The following is a 27,593-nucleotide window of genomic DNA, read 5'->3' as shown; positions in this document are numbered from 1 at the left end:
TATAAATTCCCAGGAAATTTTAAACAGAATAAAACCTGAAAACAAAGGGCCTTTGTCATAATATGCTATCTCCTGCTGAGGTGTCCTAATCGATATAATCATGCTATATACCAATAGCAGAAATAGTCCATTATTTTTATTTTACTCTAGTTTTAAAATCATTAAGAGCAGCTGCAACTTAGCCTTGCTTGAAACATCTTATCTCCTGTTGGTGCTGCAATGAAACATTTGACACTTTGGGCTGTGTGTGACTCAGACATTTCAGTGTCTGAAAACTATTTGTATCCCTTGAATCTGGCTCTAGCTGATCAGAACGATCCCTTTCTGGCCCTATAAATCTAGGCCGCTCGAACCAGCACCTCCAAACCCCACCCCAGAAGGAGGGGAAAACATTTAAGAGTCACTTTTGCTAAGATTTAATATACAACATACACTTTTAAATAGAACATTCTTCTCTGATTCCATTCCCCCCTTTTTAATTTTTTTTAAATACACAGAAATTACAATATTGAATATACAAATCTGATAAAATACTTAAACAAGGAAAAAGAAGTTAGATTGGCAACCACAAAAGAATTATTTTAATATTAACTTTTTTTCTTTGTTTGGTTGGGTTTTTCTCTCTCTGCCCCCCTCCGCACTTTTTTATATATAAAATAGCATTAAAAGAATCTCGTTCCAGCAGTAATATACACCCTTCTGTATTTCGGTAGGCTCCCTGCTGTAACGGCCCCAAGGTTATCATAGGGTCATTGGCACGCACAGCTTTGCCAGGTTTTATACAGTTACGATTTGTCTTGTTTCGTTTTTGGGGAAGCTTTTGAAAAAAAGAACACGGATGGAGAAATGGGAATAGGACCCAGTGTGCTATTGAACACTCTCAAATCCTGCCAGGCCAAGCCCTCATCTTGTTTACATTGGGGTAAAACTAGGGTCACTCTATTGGGTTCACATGGACAGTCAGGTCAAACCAAGCGTCTTTCTAGTTCATTCTCTTGTCTCCGATAGAGGCCAATAAATAGCTAATTCAGAAAGCGGTGCCCCCTACAGGAATTATGGCATAGCTGGCCCCTAGGGTCAGTTCCTGCCTGACCTCTGATAGTCAGAGGTTGGGTCATGCCCTATAGCATGAGGTTTTATAGCCCTGCCAAAACGCTTGGTTATTGTAAAGATATTTAATATTCTAATTCTGGGTGTAGTTATCTGTATAAACATCCAGTCGTTTTTTTGAAGGATGTTAAACTTTGGCCTCAGAGAACTTGTGGCATTGAGTTCCCCAGGCTCACTGTGCAGTAGGTAAAAGAAATACGTCCATGTATTGGTTTTAAGGCTGGGAATTTTCAAAGGAGCTGAAGGGATTTAGGTGCCAGGCTCTCATTGTATCAGGCACCCCATTCCCTTAGAAAGAGTCCAGCCTCAATTTGCTGCCTTTCTGTGGTTACTCCAGATTTACTCCAGTGTAACACCACTGATCCAGAGTTATCCCTCGTTTATACCCCCGTAGCGCCACTGATCTAAATGGAGTCACTCCGGATTTACACTGGGGCAATGCCATTGATCCAGATACTCCTCACTTACATCAGTTGTCCGACTTAGGGGAAAATGAGAAAAGTCAATAAATAAGAGGAGGGGCTTGTTGCAAGCCCCTCCCACAACCCCAGAGTCAGCCGGATGCAGCTGCTTTAAAAAAAACCTGCCCAGGAACTTCCCTTGGCCAGAGGTCCCTGGCTTTATTTCACGCCTGGCAGCAAGGGGCGGCAGGTGGGGCCTGTTGTGCCCAGTGGGAAGGCTGATGCCTCGTCCCGGTGGGAGGTGGGCTGAGCTCCATCAAACTCGTGTTACACAGGGGGCCCTGAACAGCCAGCATGGGGTGGGGGGGTGGGTGGGAATGATTCAGGCAGCTGGGGTAAGACTCCGAGGGTCCCACTGGTTTCTGGTCCTGGATTTTCTTTGCTTTCCCCTCCCCTCCCGCTGATTGTGGGGCCCCGGGCCAAAGATCAAAGTACTTTCGGGCAGCTCTGCTTCACCCCCACTGGATTTGGAGAGATCGGCCCCTCTATCCCACACTCACTGGGGGGGGCAGGGTCAGCCCCTGGAGACCACACCCTGTGGCTTTGCATGGCCTAGTCTTAAATGTCTCAAGAGGGCTCCTGTCCCGTCCCTCAGGGAGGCTTGATAATGATACTTCACTGCTAGGCAGCGCAAACAGGGAGGTGGAGGAATGGTATGAGACTAGAGGGACATCAGGATTAAGTGACCTGCCCAAGGTTATACGGCAAGACAGTTGCAGAGCTGGGAACAGAACCCAGGAGTCCTGACTCCCAGTCCTTTGCTCTAACCACTAGACCCCACTCCCCACCCAACACAGAGAAGAGAATCCAGGAGTCCAGACTCCCAGTCCCACAGATCTAATCCACTAGATCATCCTGCCCCCCCCCCCCACTATCAGAACTGGGACTAGAACCCAGGAGTCCTGGCTTCCAGCCCCCCTGCTCTAACCCACTAGATCATCCCAAATCGGAGAGAGGGTAAGAGAACCCAGGAGTCTTGACTCCCAAGTCCAGTACTTCTTCCACCCCGAACTCTAGGCAGTAATAAGCTAAGACATCCCAAATGGGTTTAGTACAAAGAGAGAGCGAGCAGTGGCCGCATGGCTCCCATTTGCTTTGGACCTGGGCCAGCACCACGACCCCACGTTACAACAGCTTGTAAATAACAATTTCAGGATCTGACTCCCCTTCCCGTCCTGCCCCAATGACAGGGAGGCCAGGCGCGACCCTGGGCTTAAGAAGCTATGATCTAGGTATACTCTGCCCTGCCACTGGTGCCAGACATGACCAGGGAAAAGGGGGTGTCACATGGGGAGCTGCAGAAAACCCTTCCCTAACTTCCCTGGAAATTGTAGCCCGCCGAACACTTCAAGGGGTGCCCCATTGTTCAGCCTGGGACCCAGAAATAAACCACGGGAACTGTATTTGGGGGTGAGCATGGGGGACAAAAATTGGAGGGATGCTGCAGCTTGTGTACCCTGTAAATCGAACCCTGTCTGCCTGTCGTCCTTGTTAAAAGGACACCCCAGTATTGTGCAGTTATAAAGCTGCAGGATCTCAGACCGTGCTCCGGTGGAAAAATCATGTTGCGGGCAGTTCCACAAGTTAACAAACTTCTCCCCATGCAGTTTACTATATAATACAGCAGGGAAGGGTGGTTTTTTTTGGTTTTTAAATATGGACATTTTCAGCACAAATTAGTTTCTCTTGCTCCCTGGACTCCCTCCTGAGTACAAAATAAAAATCCAACGCGTATCCATTTACGATATTTTCTTTCCTTCTGTTGTTCTTTGTATTCCTTTTTTAAAATTGAAAAGAAATCCTCGTGACTCAGCCAGGCTGGGTAAAGGAAGGAGGGGGTTACATAGTCTATTGGTTCCCCCCCCCCCCCCCCCCGACACACACACACAAACAGGTGTGTGGACACAGCTGGATTGGGTGAAGGAGGGGTTAAATTTTCTTTGTGGCCCCACCACCCCTTAGCTAGGAGGAAGGGAGAGGGCAAAACTCCCCCCCCCAAGACCATCTACCTATCTCTCCTGAGACTGTCGTTCGTTCATTTTATTTGTTTTCTTTTTCTTTCATTTCTTTATTTTTTTTTTTTATAAAAAAGGACCCAAAATGTTGAAATTTTAAAGGAAAAAAAAAATAATGAAACTCACCAGCCACGCCCGACACTCGGAATAAAACCGCCTAGCTCCTCCCCCTCCAAACACGGGACACGGGGGCTGGGGCGTGCAAGAGAAGGGGGAAATCAGCCCCCCTGCCGCCGCTTAAGACTCTGCCTCCATCTCCTCGCCTCTCTTCCCCCCCAGCCAAGCCAAGAAGAGCGCCGCACGCCGGCCGGCTTCACCGCACGGCCTTGTGTTTCCCACCACAGCAGCCGCAGTGCTCCCCGCACCAGTGGCAGGCGCGGAGCGGCAGGTAGCAGCACATGCAAGGCACGACGAGGGAGAGAGCCACCAGCGCCATCCAGCGGACGCAGAAGTGCGGGTGTCCCAGGTCACAGGAGCAAGGGTCCGAGTACTCGCCCTCCGAGTCCGACATGCAGTGGTAGAGCATGCTCTCGGCACACCACATGCAGGTGAGCTGGTAGACGCAGCGCCCGATGGGGTCCGGCGCATCCTGGCACTGGCCCCGCCCGTTCTCCTCGTGGTTAAAGACGTCCCGGCAATAGACGCAGCGGGAGGGCACGGCGTCTTCCTCCGAGCCTGCCCCGCCACTGGCCCCCGGCTCCTTGGCGTGCTTCTGCTTGGGCGGCGAAGGGGCGGCGTGGATCCGGCAGGACGGGGAACCCTTGGGGTCTCTGAGGCGGCCCTCGCCGCCTCCGCCGCCTCCCCCCGCTGCCGGGAAGTGGCGCTCCTTGCTGCCCTTCTCGAAGTGCACGCACATGCCGACCTTGTCGGGGTCGGCTTCCCGCTTGTGCACTGCCGCCCGCCTGTAGTCCTCATATCCCTTGCTCACCCACAGGTCCTTGCACGGGTTGATGCTCTCCAGCTCCTCCTCGTCGTGCAGGGTCACGTGCTGCAGGGGCTGGGTCTGCACCTGGGGCAGGGGGAGACAGAGGACAGAGGTACAGCCTGCACCGTTCTCCCGCCGCAGCCTCGTTAACCTGTGGGACTCGCCACAGCAGGACGTCACTGAGGCCGGGAACCGAAGGACCAACTCTGGAGCCAGCAGTACAGGGCTCTTGGAAACAGAACCCAGGAGTCCTGGCACCCAGCCTCCCTGACCTGCTCTAGCCACCAGACCCCACTGCCCTTCTAGTGCTGGGAACAGAACCTAGGAGGCTAGATGCTGTAACCCAAAGATCCCACTCCCATAATCTGAGAGCTGGCAGAAGACAAGGAACCATGTCCTCAGGCCCCTGGGCAGGAGCCCTCTGCTGCAGCCCCAGTCCACCAAGCCAAGGGTGTTGCCAACAGCCCAGCTGTCCATCACATCCCCTCCCTGTGCCCTGGAACTTGGGGGCCCCTATCCATAGGGAACAGATCCCTGCACCATGCAGAGGGTGCAGACCAAATCTCAAAGCCTAGAGCAGCAGATGGCGATCAGGGCCCCATTGTGCCGGGCGCTGCCCAGACCCCAACTGAGATCAGGGCCCCATTGCGCTGGGTGCTGCCCAGACCCCGACCGAGATCAGGGCCCCATTGTGCCAGGCGCTGCCCAGACCCTGACCGAGATCAGGGCCCCATTGTGCCAGGCGCTGCCCAGACCCCGACCGAGATCAGGGCCCCGTTGTCCCAGGCACCGCAGACACACAGAGTGAGAGACTACCTCTACCCTGAAGAACTCCCAGTCTTAATAGACAAAGGGTTGGCGAGAGAAAGGATTATTACTCCCATGTCACCCTGGGGAAACTGAGGCATGGAGTGATGACACAGCCCATCTCACATAGGTGATTCTGCGGCAGAGCCCCAGCTCAGCGCGCTAACCCCAAGCCCATCCTCCCTGTGCACAACAAAAAAACCCAGATACCAGAGATTTTATTACCCCTGCTTAACTCAGACACTCTACAAACAGGTGGGAAAAAAGTGCTCTCTGTTAAAGATCACTCCCCCCCGCAGATTCTATGCAGGGCTGGGAAAGCTCACAACACATGTTCTCAAGTTCTCCAAAAAGTCACCAGCAAGCGTAGGGAGTGGAGCTGATGTGCCTGGGATTTCCAAAGGTACAAGCCCAGTTCTGCCCCACCCCACCCCCATGCAGGACAGCTTTAACTTGAGAAGACGCCACCACCCCGTGGAAGAGTTTCTCTCCCCCATCTCTTTCCTCGGGCTACGCAGCGCCCGTCCCCATCGCGCCCAGGGCCACGGACCCCCGCCCAGACCCACCTGCCCTCCCTGGCTGGTTGGCGTCGACCCCTGGGCCGTGCTGAAGGCAAACTCCTCGGAGGCGGGTGAGCGGATGTAGCAGCTGGAGGAGGACTCGCTAGTCACGATGGTGATGTGTTTGGGGAGCATTTCCTTCCGGCTGTTCGAGGAGGATTCGCTGTCCGTGTGCATCTGGGGACAAAGGCGGCGGCTGTCATTGAGAAAGACGCGCCCCATGGCGCAGCGCCCCCTAGTGCTGCACAGGGGTCAGCACTGACCCTGCGGGGAGAGCGCCCCCTACTGAGCCCCCACCCTGCAGCCCAGTGCCCCCTAGCACCGCATCGGGGCCAGCACTGACCGGTAGGGGAGAGCGCCCCCACTCTGCTGCCTACAGCACCCAGCTGTTCCTCAGCGGTCTCCTTTCTAAACACTGACCATGTCACGTGCTGCTTGGCATGCGCGGCCTGCCATGATCCCAGTGTAGGGAGACCACTGGTCAAGCTGGGAAGGGGTCTGTTTTTCCTAGCACTAGTCCAGACCTTTATCAGGCAACATCTCCCTCTTGGGCCACTTGTCCCCCGGCTTGGGTCCCTATGTCCCCTGCTCTCTCTGGGACCCCCCCCCACCTCCTTGTGGGAATGGGGACAGTGGAAATTCACAACATCTGCTCCCAGCTGGTACTCACACCCCACCCTGGGCAGGGGAGAACATGGAATCAGACTGGAAGTTTCCCGGAGCGGAATGGCATCACGAAGGACTTTCACGGATTTTAAGGCCTGTCTCACTTATTTAGATTGTGGGCTCTGTGTGTTTGTACAGCACCTACCGAATGGGCTGCTTTTCTGCCTGGCCCTAAAACCCTATTGGAATCTTATTCTATAGATTATTAATCATGTTTATTACAGGATCGTCACGTGAGACTAAAGTGTCTGTTGAGTCAGTGTGAGGTGATGGGAACAGCCTCAAGCCCGGCTGAGAGCCCTTTTTGTTCAGAAGATCACCAGGTCCAATCATCCGTGGGACACGGGGTCTGTGACCATCTCACTTTGAAGTTCTCCGTCACTTTGACAGCGAGGGCTTTCAGCTGCTAGAAAGAATGTGTAGATTTCAAGGCCAGACGTTTATCTAGATCATCTCGTTTGAGCTGCTGGATAGCACAACCCAGAGAATGGCCCCAAAATAATTCCCGGAGAAGATTTTTTAGAAACACATCCCAGCTTGATTTAAAATTGGTCAGTGATGGAGAATCCACCACAACCCCTTGGGAAATTGTTCCGGTGACTAATTCCTCTCATCCTTATAAATTTACACCTTATTTCCGGTCTGAATTTGTCTAACATCAGCTTCCCATCACTGGGCTGTGTTCGACCTTCCTCTGCTAGACTGAAGAGCCGATTATTAAATATTTGTTCCCATGCAGGTACTTATAGACGTCACCTTCTCTTTGATAAATTAATCAGATTGAACTCCTGGAGTCTATCAATATCAGGCAGGTTTTCTAATCCTTTGATCTCACTCCTGGCTCTTCTCTGATCCCTCTCCCATTTATCAACATCCTTCTTGTGTTGTGGGCACCAAAACTGGAGGCAGGATCCCAGCAGTGGTTGCGCTAGTGCCAAATACAGAGGGGAAAGAACCTCTCTGCTCCTATCGGAGATTCCCGTTGATGCATCCCAGGATGGCGTTCACTTTTTTGGCTGCAACGTCGCACCAGAAGCTCGTGTTCAGCTGATTATAATAAGAGATCATTAGATCATCTAGTCTGACCTGCACTGCGCCCAGTTACCCCCTGGAATGGGCCTGGCTTTCACTTCCAGCCGTTGGTTCTGCCTCTCTCCACCGGACCAAGGAACCCTTCAGCATCAGGAGGTTCTCCCACAGAAGGTACTTCTGCCCAGTGCTCAACTTACCAACCCTGCGTCATCCGTCCCGTCGGCGTCATCCTGAGACGAGGAGGAGGAGGAGGAGGAGGAGAGAGAACCTGGGAAGGGAAAACAGAGGAAGGTACATGAAAGTCAGTCCCCCCAGGAAGGACGCGGGCCCAGTAAGGCGTCCGGTTACTGGGGGCAGAGCTGGGAAAAAGCATTCAGTGCTGGGAATGCAAAGGACCTGGGTTGGGGTCTGTCCAGGTGGGACCCCGGGGCTGGGATCCCAGGGGGGAGGGACATAAGGGCACCCCCGTTGCCTCAAGCAGGCCCAGTGCCTGGTGCTCCATCCCCACTCACCCCGCGGGGACCTGAGGGCACCAAAGCTTTGCAGCTGGAGCGACGCCTCAGAAGAAAAGGGGATGTCTGGGGCCGAGCCCCGGACCCCTGTGTGGGGGTGACACAAACATATATGGGCGCTATCTGTCTTCCTCCAGTGGCTGCGGTACGTACAGCGGTTTCTGAATCGTAGCACTAAGGTAGGCCTGGGATCATTCACTCAGGCAGCTGACCCTTGTGTTTTTAGCTCCAGAGTTCCTGGGTTCGATCCCCACGGGGGTGTGGGGGGTGCCAGGTGCTCTCCAGACAGAGCAGAAGGGATGGTTCCATCCCAGGGGCAGGCAAGCGGGAGGGGGGAAATGCAAAGGGGGTCTTCTACGTGGATCAGTTTGCTTGAGGTGGCATAGCAGCAGCGGGCCAGTGCAGGGTAGTGTCCCTTTAAATAGCCGGTAAGCCCTGTAGCAGTGCTCACCGTGTTCCGGGCTGCAGAAACCAGACGGGGTTTAGGGGCAGGCGTGCTTTGCAGAGGAGTGAGGGGAGGCCGTACTATGTGTAGGGGGCCGGCAGGGAGGGGGCTGAGTGTGAATGGTGTGAATGCTGGCACCGCCGAGGGGCGACGTGAAGGGAGGACTGGCAGAGACAGGTGGAGTGATGCAGCACCGGGAGATTTAAAATCTGACGTGCAAGCGGATGGGGAGGGGGGGACACGCCGGAGCGGGCGGGGGAAAAGGACACTCCCAGGCCCGGCAGCACGGCTCGGAGGGGGGCAGCGTGCCAGAGAGGAGAACGAAGCAGCCCCCAGCCAGGAGAGAGGATGGGGAGCAGAGACTGGATCGGGCGCGCGGGGGGGGAAGATAGGCAGGAATCAGTGATGTGGGCAAAGGAGAGGGAGGAGTTAAGAATAACCCCAGACCACGGAGGGAGGGGGGATAAGGAGCCAGGCTCTGGTGCAGTGCCCAGGCCTTTAGATCGCTGGGAGCTCTCTAGGGAATTGACCTGACAGAGGGGGACCAGGGGACGGCGGGGTGGGATAGAGGGAGGGGGGCTCCCATGGCGAGGCCATGGCAGCAGTGCCTAGGCGGCAGGTCCTTCGCTCCTAGAGGGAGTGAGGGACCTTCTGCCCCCGAATTGCCGGACATGCCACCCCTCTCCCTTGGCCGCCCCAAGCACCTGCTTGTTAAGCTGGTGCCTGGTGCCGGCCCTGCTAGGCGGGGAGGGTTGGGAAGACAGTGTTCTCCTGCAGTGCTGGGACCTCCGGCTAGGAATCCAGGGACTCCCAGAGCTCCAGATTTGGCTCCCTCCCTCTCTCCCCTGGCCGCTCCGACATGGAATACCATCCACCGAGGGGCAGCGACGGCACTGGGATATGGGAGCCTCCTGAACATCAACAGCCTCCCCACCCCCACCCCTCTGGCCGGCCGCACAGGGTTCATATCTCCATGGCACAGATGGGGGAAACCGAGGCCGAGAGAGACACGCCTGAGGTCACGCAGGTAGAGTCGGTGTCTGAGCTGGGAACCGACCCCACGTCTGCTTCCCTGCAGCCAGCTGTCTTAGCCACAGGGCCATGCTAAGGTGAACTCAGGTCGTTTCCAGCATCAGGGTTCCCTTGGTTCTGACCAATGCCCCCGGGGGCGGGAGCTGTCTGTGCCCCCCCAATCAAGTGCTGCTAAGGGGGGAGCAACAGGCAGACCCATGCCACCAACAAGCGCCCACATCTCCCATCAGTCCCTCCCTAAACCCCCCCCAGACCAGAACCCCCAAGGGGGAACCAGACAGGCTCAGGACCCCAGCCAGCAACACCCATGGAGCAGCCGGCCGGCCTCACACCCCCTGCATCTCTCACAATCCCTGGGCCCCACACCCCCCTGGGGGCACCCCCCGGAATCTCTGCAGTCCCGGGGCGCTGGGGCCCCACCTTCGGCGAGCTCCTCCAGGGCGGCCTGCACACTCCGCTCGAAGGCTGCGGCATCGGCGGGGCTCTGGAAGGTCAGGCCGAACTTGCTGTCGCCGACTTTCCAGTGGTGGAAGATGGGGTTCACCTTGTTGTAGACGAGGTCCTTCTTCAGCACGCACTCCAGGATGGTCTGCAATGGAGAGGGGGAGATTAGGGGCGGGCGGGGGGCCCCCCCACAAGCTGCCCCCCCAGCCAACCTCTCCCCAGGAGTCAGGCTTACGGTCTGGTCGCGCAGGCGCTCCCCGCAGATCAGGTATTGGCGCCGCCGCCCGCCCTCCTCTGGGCGCCGGACTTTGCCGATCATGACGTGGCTCAGGCCGCCCCCGCCCATGGGCACCCATCCCCCGCTCGAGTCGTCTCGGGTCATCACCACAGCTCGCACCCGAAGCATGTAACTGCGGGGGGCACAAGGAGGCTCAGTTAGAGGCTCGGCTCCCCACACGCAGTCTGTGTGTCCATGCCATCCGTCGCACGGCCTGTCTCACGAGCACTCCATCGCACGGGCGCTGCACACCATCCATCGCGCGGGCACTGCATGCCATCCGTCGCACAGCCTGTCTTCTGAGCACCCATCGCACGGGCGCTGCACACCATCCATCGCACGGACACTGCATGCCATCCGTCGCACAGCCTGTCTCACGAGCACTCCATCGCACGGGCGCTGCACACCATCCATCGCACGGGCACTGCATGCCATCCGTCGCACAGCCTGTCTTCTGAGCACCCATCGCACGGGCGCTGCACACCATCCATCGCACGGACACTGCATGCCATCCGTTGCACAGCCTGTCTCACGAGCACTCCATCGCACGGGCGCTGCACACCATCCATCGCACGGGCACTGCATGCCATCCGTCGCACAGCCTGTCTTCTGAGCACCCATCGCACGGTCACTGCACACCATCCATCACACAGGCACTGCACACCATCCATCGCACGGGCACTGCATGCCATCTGTCACACAGCCTGTCGCCTGAGCACCCATCGCACGGGCGCTGCACACCATCCATCGCACGGACACTGCACGCCATCCGTCGCACAGCCTGTCTCCTGAGCACCCATCGCACGGGCGCTGCACACCATCCATCACACAGGCACTGCACACCATCCTTCACACAGCCTGTCACTGCACACCATCCATCACACAGACACTGCATGCCATCCGTCGCACAGCCTGTCTCACGAGCACCCATCGCACGGACACTGCACATCATCCATCACACAGACACTGCATGCCATCCGTCGCACAGCCTGTCTCACGAGCACCCATCGCACGGACACTGCACATCATCCATCACACAGGCATTGCATGCCATCTGTCACACGGGTACTGCATGCCATCCATCGCATGGCCTGTCTCCTGAGCACCGATTGCACAGGCGTTGCACACCATCCGTCACACAGTCTGTCTCACGAGCACCCATCACATGGGCGCTGCACACCATCTGTCACCCGGGCACTGCGTGCCACCCGTCGCATGGCCTGGCTCACGAGAACCCATCGCATGGGTGCTCCATGCCATCCGTCGCATGGGCACTGCACACCCCCATTGCTTGGGCAAGGCAGACCTTGACAAGTACAACGTGTCTCCCATGTGCACCTATTCCACAGGCACTGCATGTACAGTCTGTCTCATAAGCACTCATCGCACGGCCTATCTCATGTGCATGCATCACATAGGCGCTGCACGCCATCCATCAGATGGGTGTGACATTCCATCCATTGCATGTGCGCTGCAGGCCCTACCAACGCACAGGTGCTACATGCCAACCATCGCACAGGCACTGCAGGCCCTACCAATGCACAGCCCGTCTCATGTGCACCCATTGCACGAGCACTGCACGCCATCCATCGCATGGGCACTGCACACCTCCATCGCTTGGGCAAGGCAGACCTTGCCAAGTACAATGTGTCTCCCGTGTGTACCTATTGCACAGGAATTGCATGCCTCATAGCACGATCACCGTACACCCTGCTGCACGGACACTGCACGCTCTACCAATGTACAGCCTGTCTCGTGCACCCATTGCACGTTCACTGCGTGCCCTGCTAAAATATCCTTCTGTTTCACAGGCACCCATCCACTGCATGCGCCTTGCATGCCCCCACTGTGTGTGTCCTGCATGCCCCATTAACGTACAGCCTGTCTCGTGTGAACCCATTGCACGGTCACTGCACACCCTGGAAAAGGATCTTTCTGTTTTACAGCTGTTCATCCATTGCACACACACTATGAACACTGCAAAGGCTCCTCCCACATTGCACACACAGTGCATGTCCCCACAGCATGGGCACTGCACACACTGCAAACATTCCTCCTGTCTCACATCCATCCACCACCCGCATTGCAGGCACAGTGCACACAGTGCAAAGGTGCCTCATGTGTCACATGCACCCATTGCGCACACACTGCACATCCCCTCTGCATACGCACTGCACATCTCAGGTGCACCCGTCACATGCAAACTGCATGCACCTGTCGCACGCATGTTGCAAACAACTACAAATGCTTCTCATCTCCCATTTGCCCCTCGCACGCACACTGCACGCTCTGCTGATATTCATATCTGATGTGTACCAACTGCACAATCACTGCAGACCCCACCAATATACAGCCTGTCTCAGGTACACCCATTGCATGGACACTGCACACCCCCATCGCACGGGCACTGCACACCCCCATCGCACAGACACTGCATGCTCTGCTGACATTTCTGTCTAGCACGTACCAATTGCAGGGGCACCGCAGCCCCACCAAAGCACAGCCTGTCTCCTGGGCCCCTGTTGCAAGGGCACTATGCAGACCTCTGCACTGCACTTCCGCATCGTTCGCACACTGCATGTATCCCCAGGGTCCCTGCCTCAGTTGCACTCGCTGCCCACGCCACACAACCTCAGCCTGTCCTACACTCCTTGCCCCCGATGCCATTTGCCCCATCTTGCACATGCCCCTCCCCCACATCCCCCCCCGGGTGCACAAGGGCTGACGCCCTCCATCGTCCCACTGTGCCCCCCACCATGCCACCCCGAGTGGAGGGAGGAGGCTGATGATTTTGTAGCTTTGGGCATGTCAGGACATCATCCCACCTCAAGCGGCCTACTCACAGCCTGAGACCATTCCCCCTTCCCTTCCCCCCCAGCCGATCCCCATCCCTCTGTGATATCCCCACTCTCCCATGTGCCCCCCAACTGATCCCCAGCCCCTCTCTCCCATCTGCACTCCCAGCTGATCCCCACCCCTCTCCCCAGTCTGCACCCCCCTGTCAATCCTCAACCTCCCACCCCGCCTGCCCTCCCCCAGCTGATCCCAAACCACCCCAGCTGAATTCTGGCCCCCCTCTCCCACCCACCTCCCATCTGATCCCCCCTCCCAGCCGGCCCCCTTTACTGCAACATCCTAGTCCAATGCTCCTCCCCAAGGAGCTCCTCGTTGCCCAGTGTGAATGGGCAGCTCCGTGGGGCTCAGAGGCTGGACCCGGCGGGCACTGGGAGGGGGCCTGAACAGCGCCAGTTACTGAGAATTGAGAGGGAATGGAAAGAGGGGGGTGCGATGGTGAGATGGAGAGGAAAGAGCTTAATGGAGAAATAACAACTGCGTGTGTGCGGGAGACTGCACGGCCCAGCGGGCACGGCATTGGGCTGGGACTCAGGAGACATGGGGGCTACTGCCAGCTCTGCCACTGGCCTGCGCGTTACCCTGGGAAAGTCGCATCGCCTCCTTGTGCCTCAGTTTCCCCTGATACCCTTTTTAGATTGTCAGCTCCTCAGGGCAGGGACTGCCTCTCACTCGGTGTCTGTGAGGCAACCAGCACAAGGGGGGCCTGATCTCGGCTGGGGTCTGTGCAGCGCCCCACACAACCGGGCCCAAAATCAGAGTTCTGCACAGACCCTGACAAAGATCAGGGCCCCCAGTGGAAATAGAAGAGAATTGGGAAGGAAACAGTTTTCCTAGCCGAAGAAAATTTTCAGTAGTTCAACATTCCCTCCCCCCACACACACACCTTGAATCAGGACAAAAAGTCAAAATCTCACTTTTTTTTTTTTGCAAAGTGAAAAACTGTCAGTTTGGGTCCATCGAAATGTCGTGTTTCAATTTTGACTTTTTTTCTCTTAGTTTTTTTCCTTTAACTGGTTTTGGTCCAATGAGCTGAAATTTCAAAATGAAAAGTCACTTTGAAGCGGAAGAAACTGAATGCTGCCGTTTGGACAATTTCAGTTCTCCTTGCAAACATTTGTCGAGTCGGGAGAGTCGTCAGAACCCACCCTACTGCACGGACAGCTTCCATGAGTCTGCAATTTTTGGCAGGAAAAAAATTATATTGAAAAACTGAAAAATTCCTAACCAGCTCTTGAGCAGAACCCAGGTGTCCGGGGTCCCGGAACAGTGCATCCAGCTGGGTTAAGAACAGAACCCAGGTGTCCGGGGTCCCGGAACAGTGCATCCGGCTGGGTTAAGAACAGAACCCAGGTGTCCGGGGTCCCGGAACAGTGCATCCGGCTGGGTTAAGAACAGAACCCAGGTGTCTGGGGTCCCGGAACAGTGCATCCGGCTGTGTTAAGATTCCTTATCCCCATGAAGGGGAAGGAAAGCAAAGCCTGATCCCAGTGGCTGGAAAGATTTTACGCCCATCCCTGCCACGGCCCAGGGCCCCGGCCTGGGAAAAGCTCATGTTCGCTCTGAAAAGTGCTGGCACCAGTATCAGATGATGGCCACCCCCTGCATCAGCCCTGGAGAAATCGCTAGTTCTCTTCCTTGAATGCTGCCAAAGACCAGTGCCTATTTCATTTCCCCTGTCTGCTCCCTGCTCTGCTCACACCCCTCAATCCTGACCTGCAGCCCCCTCCTATCCCAGCCCCCAGGCTCCCCCTGCAGCTCTTCTGGAGTCCCTCAATCCCAACCACAGCCGCCTGCTATCCCAGTCTTCCCCTTTCTTTGCACAATCCCCATCCTCCCACTCCCACCATGATGCCAACCAACTGGATTGGCAACTGATTAACTGTCCCCTCCCACGCCTCCCACCGCAGCCAGCAGCAGCCTCGGCTGCCCAGGTGTTACACAAACATGGTGCTAATCTGACTTTAAAAGCGGATGCATTTGGCTTCCATCTACAGAAGTTAATCATTGACAATTTACAGCTGGGCCCCCAGGGCCAGGTGGTGTTGGTTCAGACAGGGTCCCGTTGCACTCCCAGCTGCACCCAGGAGGGCAGAATTGGCAGCAGGGAGCAGCACCTAAAGGCCAGGCTGAAGGAGGGAAGCCGGTTAGGGGTGTGGGCACTGGGATGGGGCTCTGGGTTTGAGTCCCAACTCCGTCACAGGCTCTCCTGGGTGACCTAGGGTGACCCACTTTGCCTCTCCTCTATGACCTGGGGAGAAGGACCCTCCCTCTCATCTCAGACTGGCTGGGCAGAGGCTGTCTCCCAGGCGGTGGCCACACACAGAAGTTGTGTCCATTGCCCTGTAGTGAAAGCGATACAAATGCAGCCTCCCACGAGGGTCATTCTCCCAGTAGAAGCTACATAAAAGGTCCGGGTGTAACTGGCCACTTTAACTATTTCTATTAAAACACCAAACATCACCCCCCTAATTGAAACGGGGGGAGCAGGTGCAAAACCTGGGTGGGGACCGGACCTCACTAGGTGTCCGTGCCGCGCCCAGCACAACTGGGGTCTGTACCATGCTGGTCTGACAGACCAGCCACCACCTCCCCAACCTGCACCCAATTTCTGCTCGGGTCCATGCAGTGCCTGGGGCAGTGGCCTCTTCCGCCCTCCTGATGTCAGACAGGGCCTGTGCAGCGCTTGGCACGATGGACAGCCTTCCAATGTCGGCAGGGGCTGTGCCACACCTGACACAATGGGAGACCCCCTGACGAGCAGCGGGTACCCCTTCGGTCTCAAGGCAGGGCTCTAGGGGTTACCAGGCTGGGAAAGGCAACCATTGCGAGATGCAGACAGGTTCCCATAAGCTCTCTATTGTAACCTCTGCCCACGTTCCCACACTCCTAATTTCCCTCTGCTCTCCTGGCGTTTTCCAAGCTCACCTCCAGCCCACAGAGGAACATTCCTGGGAAATTTCCACCAAATCCATCCAAGATGGATTTTCCATCGCTTGAAGTCTTCAGGTCCAGACTGGCTGCCTTTCTGGAGGAGATATTGTAGCCACACACACGCAGCTGGGCTCAACACATGTGACATTCTCTGGTCCTATACAAGAGGTCAGACTAGATGATTGAATGATTCCCTCTAGCCCTGAATCTATGAATGAAACTCAGGCTGTGTCTGTGCGACGGAGCCTGTGCTGGGATAGCCCCCTAGTGTAGACGCAGTTTATGCCAACAGAAAGGATTTTTTGGTCAGCATTGTAACACCACCGGTAGCCACATGGGCAGAAGCCCTCTTTTGTTAGCATAGCGGGGTCTACATTGGGGATTTTCCGGCAGAGCTGGTCAGCTGAGATGTGACTTTTTTTTCCATACTCCTAGCGGACATTGCTGTGCTGGTATCAGTTTTATGCCGACACCAGGCCCCAAGTGCTAGACTTTCTGCTGTGCACAGAGTGGAAGGTCTTTGGGGTAAGGACTAGAACTAAGTGAAGAACTGATTTTTCGGTTCAGAAGCTGAACTGAAAAATGAAGAGATCGGTTCAGTTTGAGCCCAAATGGATTTTGTTTGTTTGTTTGTTTTTTCCTAGTAAAAAAGAAAAGTTCATGTTGGGTGTTTTTCACCTTTAAAAAACCAGTTACATTGCAAAACAAAACTCTGTTTCAAAATGAGAACTCAAACCATTGTGTTTGGAAACGGCTGAACAAACCGTTTCAACCTTTTTGATTGCGCCCTCGCGACCTCCCACTCCCCCGAGATAAAACTATCCGCTGAATTTCACCCATCTTTACTATATGCCCCCCCCCAATTGCCCAGCTGTAGCAGGGACCATCTTTTTGGTCTATGTTTGTGCAGCTCCAAGCACAATGGGGTGCTAGTCCTCAGCAAGGGCTTCTTGGGACTACTGCAAATACAACAACATACATGGCACCTAGAATTGCAAGATCTGTCCATTACCAAGCGAGTAGGCTAGATGGGGTTGGTTTAGAGCTAATCTGATTTTCTGTGGGACTCCCAGTTTACTCCAGTGCAAGAGGAAGTCAGGCCCAGGAAGATATTAAAAACGATACTACCATCAGAGTTGTCAAGGCTTTCCTGGTAACCTCAACTCCCCCACACAGAGGCTAGAGGATGAGGTATGCTGTTTGCCATAACTTTAAATCCTCAGATAGTATGCCCATAGGTTCTCAACCAAGCCTGTAGCTAGCACAGCTCCAGCCAACCATTCATGTACCTCGCCCAGGTGCCTGCCAGTACAATATTAGTCCTCATCGTCCAGTGGTTTCTCCAGCCTCGTTTTAAAATGTCCCTCCCCTCCAGAAGTCAATTCTCCGGAGGATCTCCCCATCGAACGACTGTCCCTGTGTTCAGTCAAGATTTACCCTTTCTTTAATTTCGTGGAGTTCAAGCCAGAAGGGACAACTGGATCACCTAGCCTGGCTAGGCCACAGAACTGCACCCAGCTACCCTTGCATTTGGCCCAGTAAATTGAGCATCTCTTCCAGCAAGGCAGCCAGTGAATCCGCCACTTCCCTTGGGAGCTTGCTTCATTCACCAGTCACCCGCACTGTTAAAAATCAGTGCCTGGTTTCTCGCTGGAATTTGTCTGGCTTTAGCTTCTTGTTCTGCTCTTCTCCACTAGATTAAAGAGCCCTTTGGTAGCCAGTATTTTCTCCCCACGAAGGGATACAAACACCTTGATCAAGCATGCTCTCGATCATCTTTTTGATAACTACCCAGACGAGTTCCTGACGTCGCTAAGGCATTTTCCCCAGCCCTCTCCAGTTCTTCCACAATCTCATCCATAGACAACTAGTTCTAACCGCTTCTCCCACCCTAAAAATCATTCCACCCATCCCAGGGGTTTAAATCTTCATATATAGGAAGATGGTTCTTTGTTGCTCCATCTGCCACCTACCAAAACCAGGAAGATTTAGCTCTTTTTGTCTTCCTCTGGAAATCAACCCCCAGTTCACCGTGCCAATTTTTTACCTGTCACAGCGGAACAAGGGGACAGCGAACGGCCACAAATGGAAAGCTGATACTCGGGAAAGGCATTGTTATATACAATGGACTGTTCACCTGTGAAACTCATTGCCTCAAGCTTATCCTGAAGGCCAAAGAGCCTAGCGGGATTGCAAAAAAAAAAAAAAAGTATTAGACATTTATACAGATAAAGGTTATATTACACTGATTAGACAGAAGTAATACGGGATTCTTAGATTGGAAGCTCATCGAGGGCAGAGACTATCTTTTTGTTCTGCATTTGGTCAGTGCCTAGCGCAACAGGGTCCTTGTCTGTGGCTGGGGGGTGCCCACGCATGACTGTAAAACAAAGGATAAATACTAAGGCAGACGACAGGCTATTACTGAACTCTCACACAACTCACACAGCGCAACAACAACGATTCTCTACATCTACGCAGAGGTTGTCACCCAAGGATCTCAAAGCACATCACAAAGTCTCTATTCCCAAGACACACATAGCGGGAGTGATTTACCCAAACCCATACAGTGAATCGGGGCAAAGCCAGGGACAGCACCCAGGACAGAGAATAGCATCACTGTGCCTTGCTCTAACCAATCGATCATGCTGCCATCCAAGTAAAAAATCCACTATCTCATGTTCTCATCCTCTCTTGTCACACTGCCCCTTATTTAACTTGGGTGGTAAACTCCTCCAGCCAGGGGCCATGTTGTATTGCTCTATAAATACGATAACAACAATTGCACTTGGCTTCGACAGCCCAATTTCATGGGAGGCTCTCAAAGCTTTTACGAAGCAGGCTCATGTAATTATCCCCATTTTACAGACAGGGAAAACCAATGTATGCGGAGGGGAAGTGATTCCCCCGAAGCCAAACAATACGTGAGCAGCAAGACTGGAAACAGAACCCAGAGCCCTGAGTCCCACACACCCCACTCCTCCCCAGAGCAGGATAGAACCCACCAGGTCTGACTCCCCACCCCCACTCTAACCACTCCCATCCCAGAGCCAGATCGGAACTCAGACCCCTACTCCCTTCCCAGAGGCAGGAAAAGAACCCAGGAGTCCTGTCTCCCAGCCCCACCATGGTCTAACCACCAGACCCCCCCCCCCCCCCCCCCACCACCTCTCCCAGAAGCAGGAACAGAATCCCGGAGTCCTGGCTCCCAGGCCCCCCTGCTCTAACCACTAGCCGACACGTCTAGGCACAGAACCCCGGCCTACTGACTTCCCATCCAGAACTCTAACCACTGCCCCACTCTGCCTTTAACACATGAATGGAGCTGGAGGCATAAATAATAATATTTCACATGATCCATCTGACACGGGCCCCCCCTGCTGAAACCCAACAGCAATTACTCATTTTTCTTTATTCACCAGCTATGACCGTTTTACTTAAAATAAAATCATATTAAAATATAGGTGTATATTAAAAGAATACAGATTGCTGCGTCAAGTTTAGAATGACGTTTGGGATGGCTTTGTATCATTTCACGCTAAACCAAAAGGCCCTACAAAACAATCAAATAAAAAGCCCTGCAACTGAGCAAACGTTACAATGAGTGTTACCCAGCTAGGATCGCAAGCAGGCTTTTGGGGGTCTCGTATCGTTACTTGGGAAGGGGAGGGCTGTGCTATATAGGAGGGGGCTCCCAGAATGGAAAAGCGTGGTGCCTACTACTGGGATAAATGCTGCATGCTTTTTCTGGGTTTACTGTTTAACAAGCGGGGAGACGGGGAGTCCGGATGCCTGGGTTCTGTCCCAGTGCTGGGAAGGGGAGTGGGGTCTAGTAGTTAGAGCAGTGGGGGCTGGGAGTCAGGACTCCTGGGTTCTATCCCCAGCTCTGGGAGCAGAGGAGGGTTAGGGCAGGGGAGCTGGGAGCCGGGACTCCGGGGTACTGTCCCAGCACTGGGGAAGGAATGGGGTCTAATGGTTTGGGCAAGGGAATCTGGGAGTCAGGGCTCCTCGATTCTATTCCCAGGTCTGCCACTGTTAGGCATTGTTGAGGAAGTCACCTCCCGCTGCTCTGTCCCCATTTTCCCGTCTGTAAAATGGAAATAGCAAAGCTGACCCACCCCTCCCACAGCAAGAGCGCTTGATGACAGAAGAGCCAGCAGGAGGGGCTGTAAGCTGTAGCCAAGCAGGCGTGCCCTTTGCCAACCACGAATGCGCTAAGCGTGGTGAACGTCCCTCCCCTCTGAGTGGCTGAGAGCACTTTTCATGCATGGATGGATCTAGGTTCCAGAGAAATAGATCAGATTCATTATTTCCATTTTACAGCTGGAGGAACTGAGGCACAGAGCAGGGGAACTGGCTCGCTAAACGATACGCAGCGTAGTCGTGGCAGAACTGGGAATGAAACCCAGGAGTCCTGATTCTCAGCCCCACCCCTGTTCTACCCACCAGAGCCCGCCCCTCTGTGAAAAAGTGATATTTTGCCTCATTACACACATACGCACACAAATTTACCTCTCAATTTTGCTCTGAAATAAATGGTCAACTTTTGCAACAACCAAAAACAAGAATGAAACTTTCCTGCTTAAATAAAATCAACAGACCACCAGTATGTAATGAAAGAAGCTCTCTCCACCAATCAGAAGACGGTGCCATGCATTTCCAATAATTCAGAATATGAATGAAGACCCTTTTAAGACAATCCCTTTAATAAAGTCAAAAATCAGAAGAGAACATCAAATCCCCCCCCAAAAAAATATAATAATACAATAATTAAGAGTGTTTTAAGCATATACATGACATCACAACGCGTTGCCATGGGAAACGACATTATGTATTACAAGATCAAAGATGCTGAAGCAAAGTGGATCTACAGATCCCTGGTTTTTAGGAGGGTGGGGGGAGGAAAATAAGAGAGAAATGGGGGGGCTACAGACACGAAAAGGACAACACTGTTCAAAGACATAAGACATCCCTACAAACACCCCAAGTCAGCCATTCCCCATTTTCCAGTCCACACAACCGAGCATTTTTCTCCACGCCCCACCATCATAACACTTTAAAAAAATAATAATTAAAAAAATATCAGATTGGGGTTTTTCACTGCAGGGTTTTTATTTATTTAACACGGGGAGAAAAATTTTAAAATAATAAATAAATAAACCCAAACCCTTCTGCTCACACAACCATGAATTAAATACACATATTACCCACTATGACTAAAAATCAAACAGACCCTTTGCCAGGGCTTAAAATGCATGTCTCATTCCCCACCCCCACCGCCCCAAACACAACCAAAGCCTAAAATTATAGATCTATATAATACATATTGGAAATTCGATTCTCTTACCCACACCCTGGCCTCCCTATTTGCAGGAACTACATTTAAAAAAAAAAATCCCACATCCTTCCGAACAAATAAATGAAATATTCCTAGATCACAATATTTTAAAATTCACCATCACAGCATCTTCTAAGCACTCTTTTCCTGCCACACACACACACAAATCAAAATCCAACCCAAACAAACATACAATGGATAGAGATCATGCCCAGATACATACTGTCCAGTTGCGAACCTTCTTGCAGAAGCTGTCTGCTGGTGCATATATTTATGGAATCAAAACAGTAGGATTTATTTTGTAGAAAGAAACATCCCAGATGTGATCTGTAACCCCCCCGCCCCCCACCCCCAAGCACCACTGGCTTCCCCTCTGCCAATGCTGTAGGCACCGGACAACATGCATGCGAAAAGGTATGTTGAAAATGCTTATCTATGGCCCAACTGCTTGATCCTTTCAGCCCATCTCAATGGAAACCATGGGATTTTTGTGAATGGAGGGTCACATGACCCAAGCTAGGCTCTTTGTCCCTCTCCCTTCAATAAACAACAGGTGAACAAGAAAAAAAAAAAGAATCCAAGATATATAGGGGGGGAAATATAGTCACAGGATGTGTCAGTTTCACTCCACATCTCGGTTTTAAACAGTCACCAATTCCCACTGTGTGACAGTGCCAGATTTAAAGGACCCCCTTCCCCTCCCTACATCCCCCTCCCCAACCAAAAAACTGACATGCCAAGAAGGGAAGGAAATTAAACCCACCATGATGGATCCTCTAGGTGAACCCTGTCTTCTTTTTTTTTTTATGAATGAATCCAGATGCAAATAGGATTGATTCACAAACAAATACCCTTCACATCCCCCCCCCCCTTTTAGGGAGGGGGGACATCTAATCTCATTCATAAAAAAAATCATAATAAAATGGTTTGGGCTTTAAAAATGATTAAAAATAAAAGAGGATGGAGAGAAGAAATTAAATTAAGAACAGCAGCAGCAGCTGGGAAGAAGGAGAATGGAGAAATGAAAGCATGCAGGATGTTTTTAGAGATGTCATTTTATTTTGCCTCCTTAAATGAAAATTATTATTTTTTTTTAGGCAGCAAAATAAAATTTTAAAATCTCAATTGTTTTGCCAAAAAAAGGGGGGGGCATAAATTGGGTTAACCCCCCCCTTTTCTTGCTTTTATGGGGATTTTTTTTAATGGGGGGGGGGCAGATGGTAAATGAAGACCGACTCACTCTAGTTCCATGGCTGGTGCAGGTGCTCTGTGTGTGTGGCTTGTGTGTGTTTTATATGGTGGTATGATTTTCAGTTTTTTAAAAATTGCTTTTCTTTTTCGTTGTTCATCATTATAAAGAGAATGAAGATCCAGCAGCCATTTTTCAGCAAGTAACATTTCTAATCCCTCCTCCCCCTTTTTTCCTACCCCCCCCCATTCCCAACCCACCCTCCCTCCCCCCCCCTGCACCTGCCTTGGTTAATACTGACCACAGCTGGGGGCCTGGACTGATTTCTTACACCGGGAGTGGAGAACCAGGAGCTGGGGAGAGAAGAGAGAATCCAAAGCTGAGCTGGGAAAAGGGAAAAGGAACAGAGAAAAGTGGATTCCACTTGGTCCTAATGCCCCTATAGGATTAGGGGAGGAGAAATCAAAGCGCCGGAACATTAATCATCAGTCGATGGTTACGGAGATAAGAGGACGTGGGTCGGAACCGGGATCAGAAGAGCCTCAGGCAGATTGGCAAGCAAACCCAGATTCAGTGCTGAATTTCTCACGTTGTCTCTATAATGGGCCAGAACCAGAATCCCAGGTTTGAAATCGAGGGAGGACCAGCACGCAAAGCAAGATCCGATCCCAGTCTCATCTCTTGTCCCACTGAGCCCAAGCAGAATCCGAGATCAAAACTCTGGGGAGGATCCGCACGCAAACCCAGAGCCAATCTGAATTCTAATGTCCAAGAACACCTGTCAGGGATGGTCTAGGGTTTCCAAGGTCCTGCCTCAGCGCAGGAGGCTGGACTTGATGACTTCTCAAGGTCCCTTCCAGCCTCACTTTTCTATGATTCTATATCCCATCCCAACCAGCCAAAGCAGAATCCCAGGTCAGAACAATGGGAGGGATCAGCTTGCAAACCCAGATCCAGTCTGAATTTCACAGCTTGTCTCGTTATCTCTAACTGGCTGGTACCGAAGCACTAGATCCAAACGATGGAGTGGATCGGAATGCAAATCGAAGTCCCGATCCAAATTTTGTATGTCATCTCCAGCTCTAGCAGGCCAGAACCGGAACTGTGGCCCGGAACATGCCTGAATCAGGGGTTAGATTGGAATTAAATTTCTCATGCAAGAGGAAGGACAGTCCTGTGGGTAAAGAACTGACTGGGACACCAGCGCTCTGGGTTCACTGCCCAGGCGTTGCTACAGACTTGCTGAAGGACAGCGGGCATGTGCTTAAGTAACTTCCTGCATCTGGGCTTGTGTGTGTGCGTCAGTTCCCTAGCTATAAAACCGGGAGAATGAAGCTAAGTCCCTTCAGAGAGGGAGTGTGAGGATAAACCCATCAGTGTTTCTGAGGCTTGGTTACTATGGTGATGCCGGAGAAGAACCTACCTTGATCCTAATTTTGCAACTCATGAGCCAAACTGGTTTTCCCAGTGGTGGGAAAGTTTGGTTCTAGATCCAGGCTTTGCGCCTAGGACCCTGGTCGCCAGCTCCTGTTATTTTTTTTTTCAATTGATCGATTTAGTATTAACCCAGATTCTCAGCCCCTCAGGGAATTTAAATTCTAAAAACAAAACAAAAACAAAAAAACAATCCCCAAACCCTCTTTTCTTTTAAATGCACAAGAAGAACAGGAGGTTTGGTTATTGCCACAACAAGGGTTGAAAGCCCGGGAGAGGGATAAATGAGTGGGACTCGATGTTCCTACTGGGGAACCACATGGATTCACAGGTGTGTGCTTCGAGGAGGCAAAGGATTCAGCCTGGCATTTAACACTGCCCGGGACAATCTGGATATCTACCCACGGTGCTTATACGAGGAGGCAGGAGACCGGGGTTCTATTCCTAGCACTGGCCTGCTGGGTGACCTTGGGCAAGTCACTTCCTTGTTCTGTGCCTCAGTTTCCCCATCCGTAAAATAGGGATAATAATGCACTCCACAAAGGAGATCAGTATCAGCATCTACTGATAAGGCTTAGGGATTATTACATGTTCCTCCTCTTCCCAACAGTACCTGCGCACCTCACAATCTTTAATCTTGTTAGCTCCACAATGCCCCTGGTAGGCAGGACAGAGCTATTATCCCTATTGTACAGATGAGGAAACCGAGGCACAACAAGGTTACAGCTCAGATTTTAAACGGTGTCTTAATGCCTTGCAGATTCAGGAGCCTGTATCTCATTATCGTGTTGGCACTTAGGAGCCTATATCCAGTCCTCTAGGCCTTGCAACACCTAAATACCTTTAAAAATCTGGGCTTGAAGGACCTGGTCAAGGTCATACAGGCAGTCTACAGCAGGGCAGGGAATCCAAGGCCGGCCTCCCAAGTCCCAGGCTAACGACTTTCCCCAAGCGGCTGCACTTTCCCTGGACCTACGTCCCCGGTGTGGCTCCCCAGCCCAGCCAGCATGCAGCTAACGCCTCACCGCAGCTCTGCCTGGCCAGATTTAGGAACAAGCTCTGGTCTTGGCTGGGGTGGAAAGCTTCTGTCCATGGTGCCCTGGGGGCTGCATGGGATGCGGCGAGGGGGCAGGGGCAGCAGGCTCATTGTATGGGGGGCTCTGTAATGTGGAGGAGTGGGAGGGGATGGTTCTGGGGAAGGGGAGCAGGGTGTAGTTGGCTGGAAGGGGTGGATTTTACACTGTGAGAGGGCTCTCCTGTCCCTGGTGCCCAAGGAAAGGCAGATGCAGGGGGACTGCACTGGACTTCAGGGGGGTCAGTCTCATTGTATAGGGGGATGCACCTGGTCCTGGGATGGGGGTGTCTGTACTGTGGGGGAACAAGAGGGGGGTGCACCTACCTGGAAGGCGGGAGTCATCTTCCAGGAAGGGTAGACAGATGCGCTGTGCTGGTGGGGAGGGGCAACGTCTGGCATTTGGGGAGAGGAAATACTTAGGGGGTGGAGGAAGGAAGATACTGGGGGGAGGTCTGCATCTGCCCCCACAGGGAGAAGGTGCTCCAGGGGATGCCGGAGGGTGGGGAACACTGGAGTTGAGCAGGAGTCACATGAGGGGCAACTGTGCCCCTCAAGGGGTGGGGAGGATACACGGGGGGGGGGGCAGAGGCTGGCTGTGCCCTGAGGGCTCCACGGAAGGGGGCACTCTACCCTGGGAGGGGGTTGCATGGAGGGGGGTTCTGAGGATGGGGGGGGGAGAAGTCTGGACCAGGAGGATCATAGGAGGGGCTCTGGCTCAGGCGTGTTGCATGAAAGGGGGGCTCTGGGGATGGGCGGGCGGGCTCTGGCCTCAGTGGTGTACAGGGGATTCTGAAGCGGTGAGGGAGCCAGGGAGGGGAGATTCTGAGGGGGCTCTAGAGGCAGGGGGCGCTTGTGGGGGCAGAGGTGTTCTGATGGGGGGACTTGCGGGGATTCGGAGGGGGCAGGGCTGGAAGGACATGGGGGGCCTGAGGGGGTGGGGGGCTTGTGGGGGCTCTGAGAGGGCGGGGCTCACTGGACGTGGGGGATTCTGAGGGGGCGGAACTAGCAGGACACGGGAGGTTCTCGGGAGGGTTGCGGGGGGCTGTGAGAGGGTGGGGCTCAAAGGACGTGGGGGTTCAAAGGGGGCTGTGGGGGGCTGTGAGGGGGCAGGGGGCTCGCAGGGGTTCTGAGGGGGCGGGGCTCAAAGGATGCGGGGGGTTCGAAGGGGGGCTGAGGGGGCACGGGGCTCGAAGGACGCGGGGGGTTCGAAGGGGGGCTGTGAGGGGACAGGGGGCTCGTTGGGGTTCTGAGGGGGCGGGGCTTGAAGGATGCAGGGGGTTTGAAGGGGGGTGAGGGGGCGGGGGGCTCACGGGGGTTCTGAGGGGGCGGTGCTCCAAGGTCACGGGAGGTTCAAAGGGGGGCTCTGGGGGGGCTGTGAGGGGGCGGGGGGCTCGCGGGGGTTCTGAGGGGGCGGGGTTAGAAGGGGGATTCTGAGGGGGCGGGGGGCTCGCAGGGGTTCTGAGGGGGCTGTGAGGGGCAGGGGGCTCTGAGGGGGCGGGGGGATCACGGGGGTTCTGAGGGGGCGGGGTTCGAAGGGGGGATGTGGGGGGTTCTGAGGGGGCGGGGTTCGAAGGGGGGCTGTGAGGGGGCGGGGGGCTCGCGGGGGTTCTGAGGGGGCGGGGCTCGAAGGGGGGTTTTGAGGGGGGCGGGGGCCTCGCGGGGGTTCTGAGCGGGCGGGGTTCGAAGGGGGCTGTGGGGGGGGGGCTGTGAGGGGGCGGGGGGCTCGCGGGGGTTCTGAGCGGGCGGGGTTCGAAGGGGGCTGGGGGGGGCTGTGAGGGGGCGGGGGGCTCGCGGGGGTTCTGAGCGGGCGGGGTTCGAAGGGGGCTGTGGGGGGGCTGTGAGGGGGCGGGGGGCTCGCGGGGGTTCTGAGGGGGCGGGGTTCGAAGGGGGGATGTGGGGGGGGTTCTGAGGGGGCGGGGTACGAAGGGGGGGTTCGGAGGGGGCGGGGGGCTCGCGGGGGTTCTGAGGGGGCGGGGTTCGAAGGGGGGATGTGGGGGGGTTCTGAGGGGGCGGGGGTTCGAAGGGGGCATGTGGGGGGGCTGTGAGGGGGCGGGGGGCTCGCGGGGTTCTGAGGGGGCGGGGCTCGAAGGGGGGTTTTGAGGGGGGCGGGGGCCTCGCGGGGGTTCTGAGCGGGCGGGGTTCGAAGGGGGCTGTGGGGGGGGGCTGTGAGGGGGCGGGGGGCTCGCGGGGGTTCTGAGGGGGCGGGGCTCGAAGGGGAGTTCTGAGGGGGGCGGGGGGCTCTCGGGGGTTCTGAGGGGGCGGGGCTCGAAGGGGGGATGTGGGGGGGTTCTGAGGGGGCGGGGTTCGAAGGGGGGTTTTGAGGGGGGCGGGGGGCTCTGAGGGGGCGGGGCTCGAAGGGGGGATGTGGGGGGGTTCTGAGGGGGCGGGGTTCGAAGGGGGGTTTTGAGGGGGGGCGGGGGGCTCTGAGGGGGCGGGGTTCGAAGGGGGGATGTGGGGGGGTTCTGAGCGGGCGGGGTTCGAAGG

General features: G+C 54.4%; 1 protein-coding gene across 3 annotated transcripts; it reads right to left on the bottom strand.

Annotated features, from left to right (window-relative positions):
* Positions 1-404: 404 nt before the first annotated feature.
* SPRED3 (sprouty related EVH1 domain containing 3) lies at positions 405-26,335 on the bottom strand. Of its 3 annotated transcripts, XM_024111551.3 has the most exons (7): positions 25,434-26,328; positions 22,902-22,953; positions 10,245-10,419; positions 9,986-10,154; positions 7,774-7,844; positions 5,885-6,055; positions 405-4,595 (listed from the first exon to the last, which is right to left on the bottom strand). In XM_024111551.3, exons 3-7 carry the CDS (start codon positions 10,413-10,415, stop codon positions 3,900-3,902), a joined length of 1,278 nt encoding a protein of 425 aa, XP_023967319.2. In that variant the 5' UTR covers positions 10,416-10,419; positions 22,902-22,953; positions 25,434-26,328; the 3' UTR covers positions 405-3,899. The 3 variants fall into 3 exon arrangements, with proteins under 3 accessions (XP_023967319.2, XP_065427419.1, XP_065427420.1); XM_065571347.1 differs by lacking the exons at positions 9,986-10,154; positions 10,245-10,419 and having other exon boundaries at positions 25,434-26,335; XM_065571348.1 differs by lacking the exons at positions 9,986-10,154; positions 10,245-10,419; positions 25,434-26,328 and adding an exon at positions 24,876-25,383.
* Between the last annotated feature and the right edge of the window lie 1,258 nt (positions 26,336-27,593).

Source organism: Chrysemys picta, chromosome 17, assembly GCF_011386835.1.
Source record: "Chrysemys picta bellii isolate R12L10 chromosome 17, ASM1138683v2, whole genome shotgun sequence".
NCBI classification, from domain to species: Eukaryota; Metazoa; Chordata; order Testudines; family Emydidae; genus Chrysemys; species Chrysemys picta.
This window is presented reverse-complemented; position numbering and strand designations above follow the sequence as displayed.

Bases quoted from the DNA above. Each gene is read 5' to 3' on its own strand.
- SPRED3 (XM_065571347.1), bottom strand. From the start codon at position 25,757: ATGCAACCCCCTCCCAGGGTAGAGTGCCCCCTTCCGTGGAGCCCTCAG. The intron at 22,954-25,433 runs GTAGGTGCACCC...TTCTCTCCCCAG, and splicing joins AGATGACTCCCGCCTTCCAG to CTCCTGGTTCTCCACTCCCG. The intron at 7,845-22,901 runs GTCAGTATTAAC...TTCCCTTCCCAG, and splicing joins AGTCCAGGCCCCCAGCTGTG to GTTCTCTCTCCTCCTCCTCC.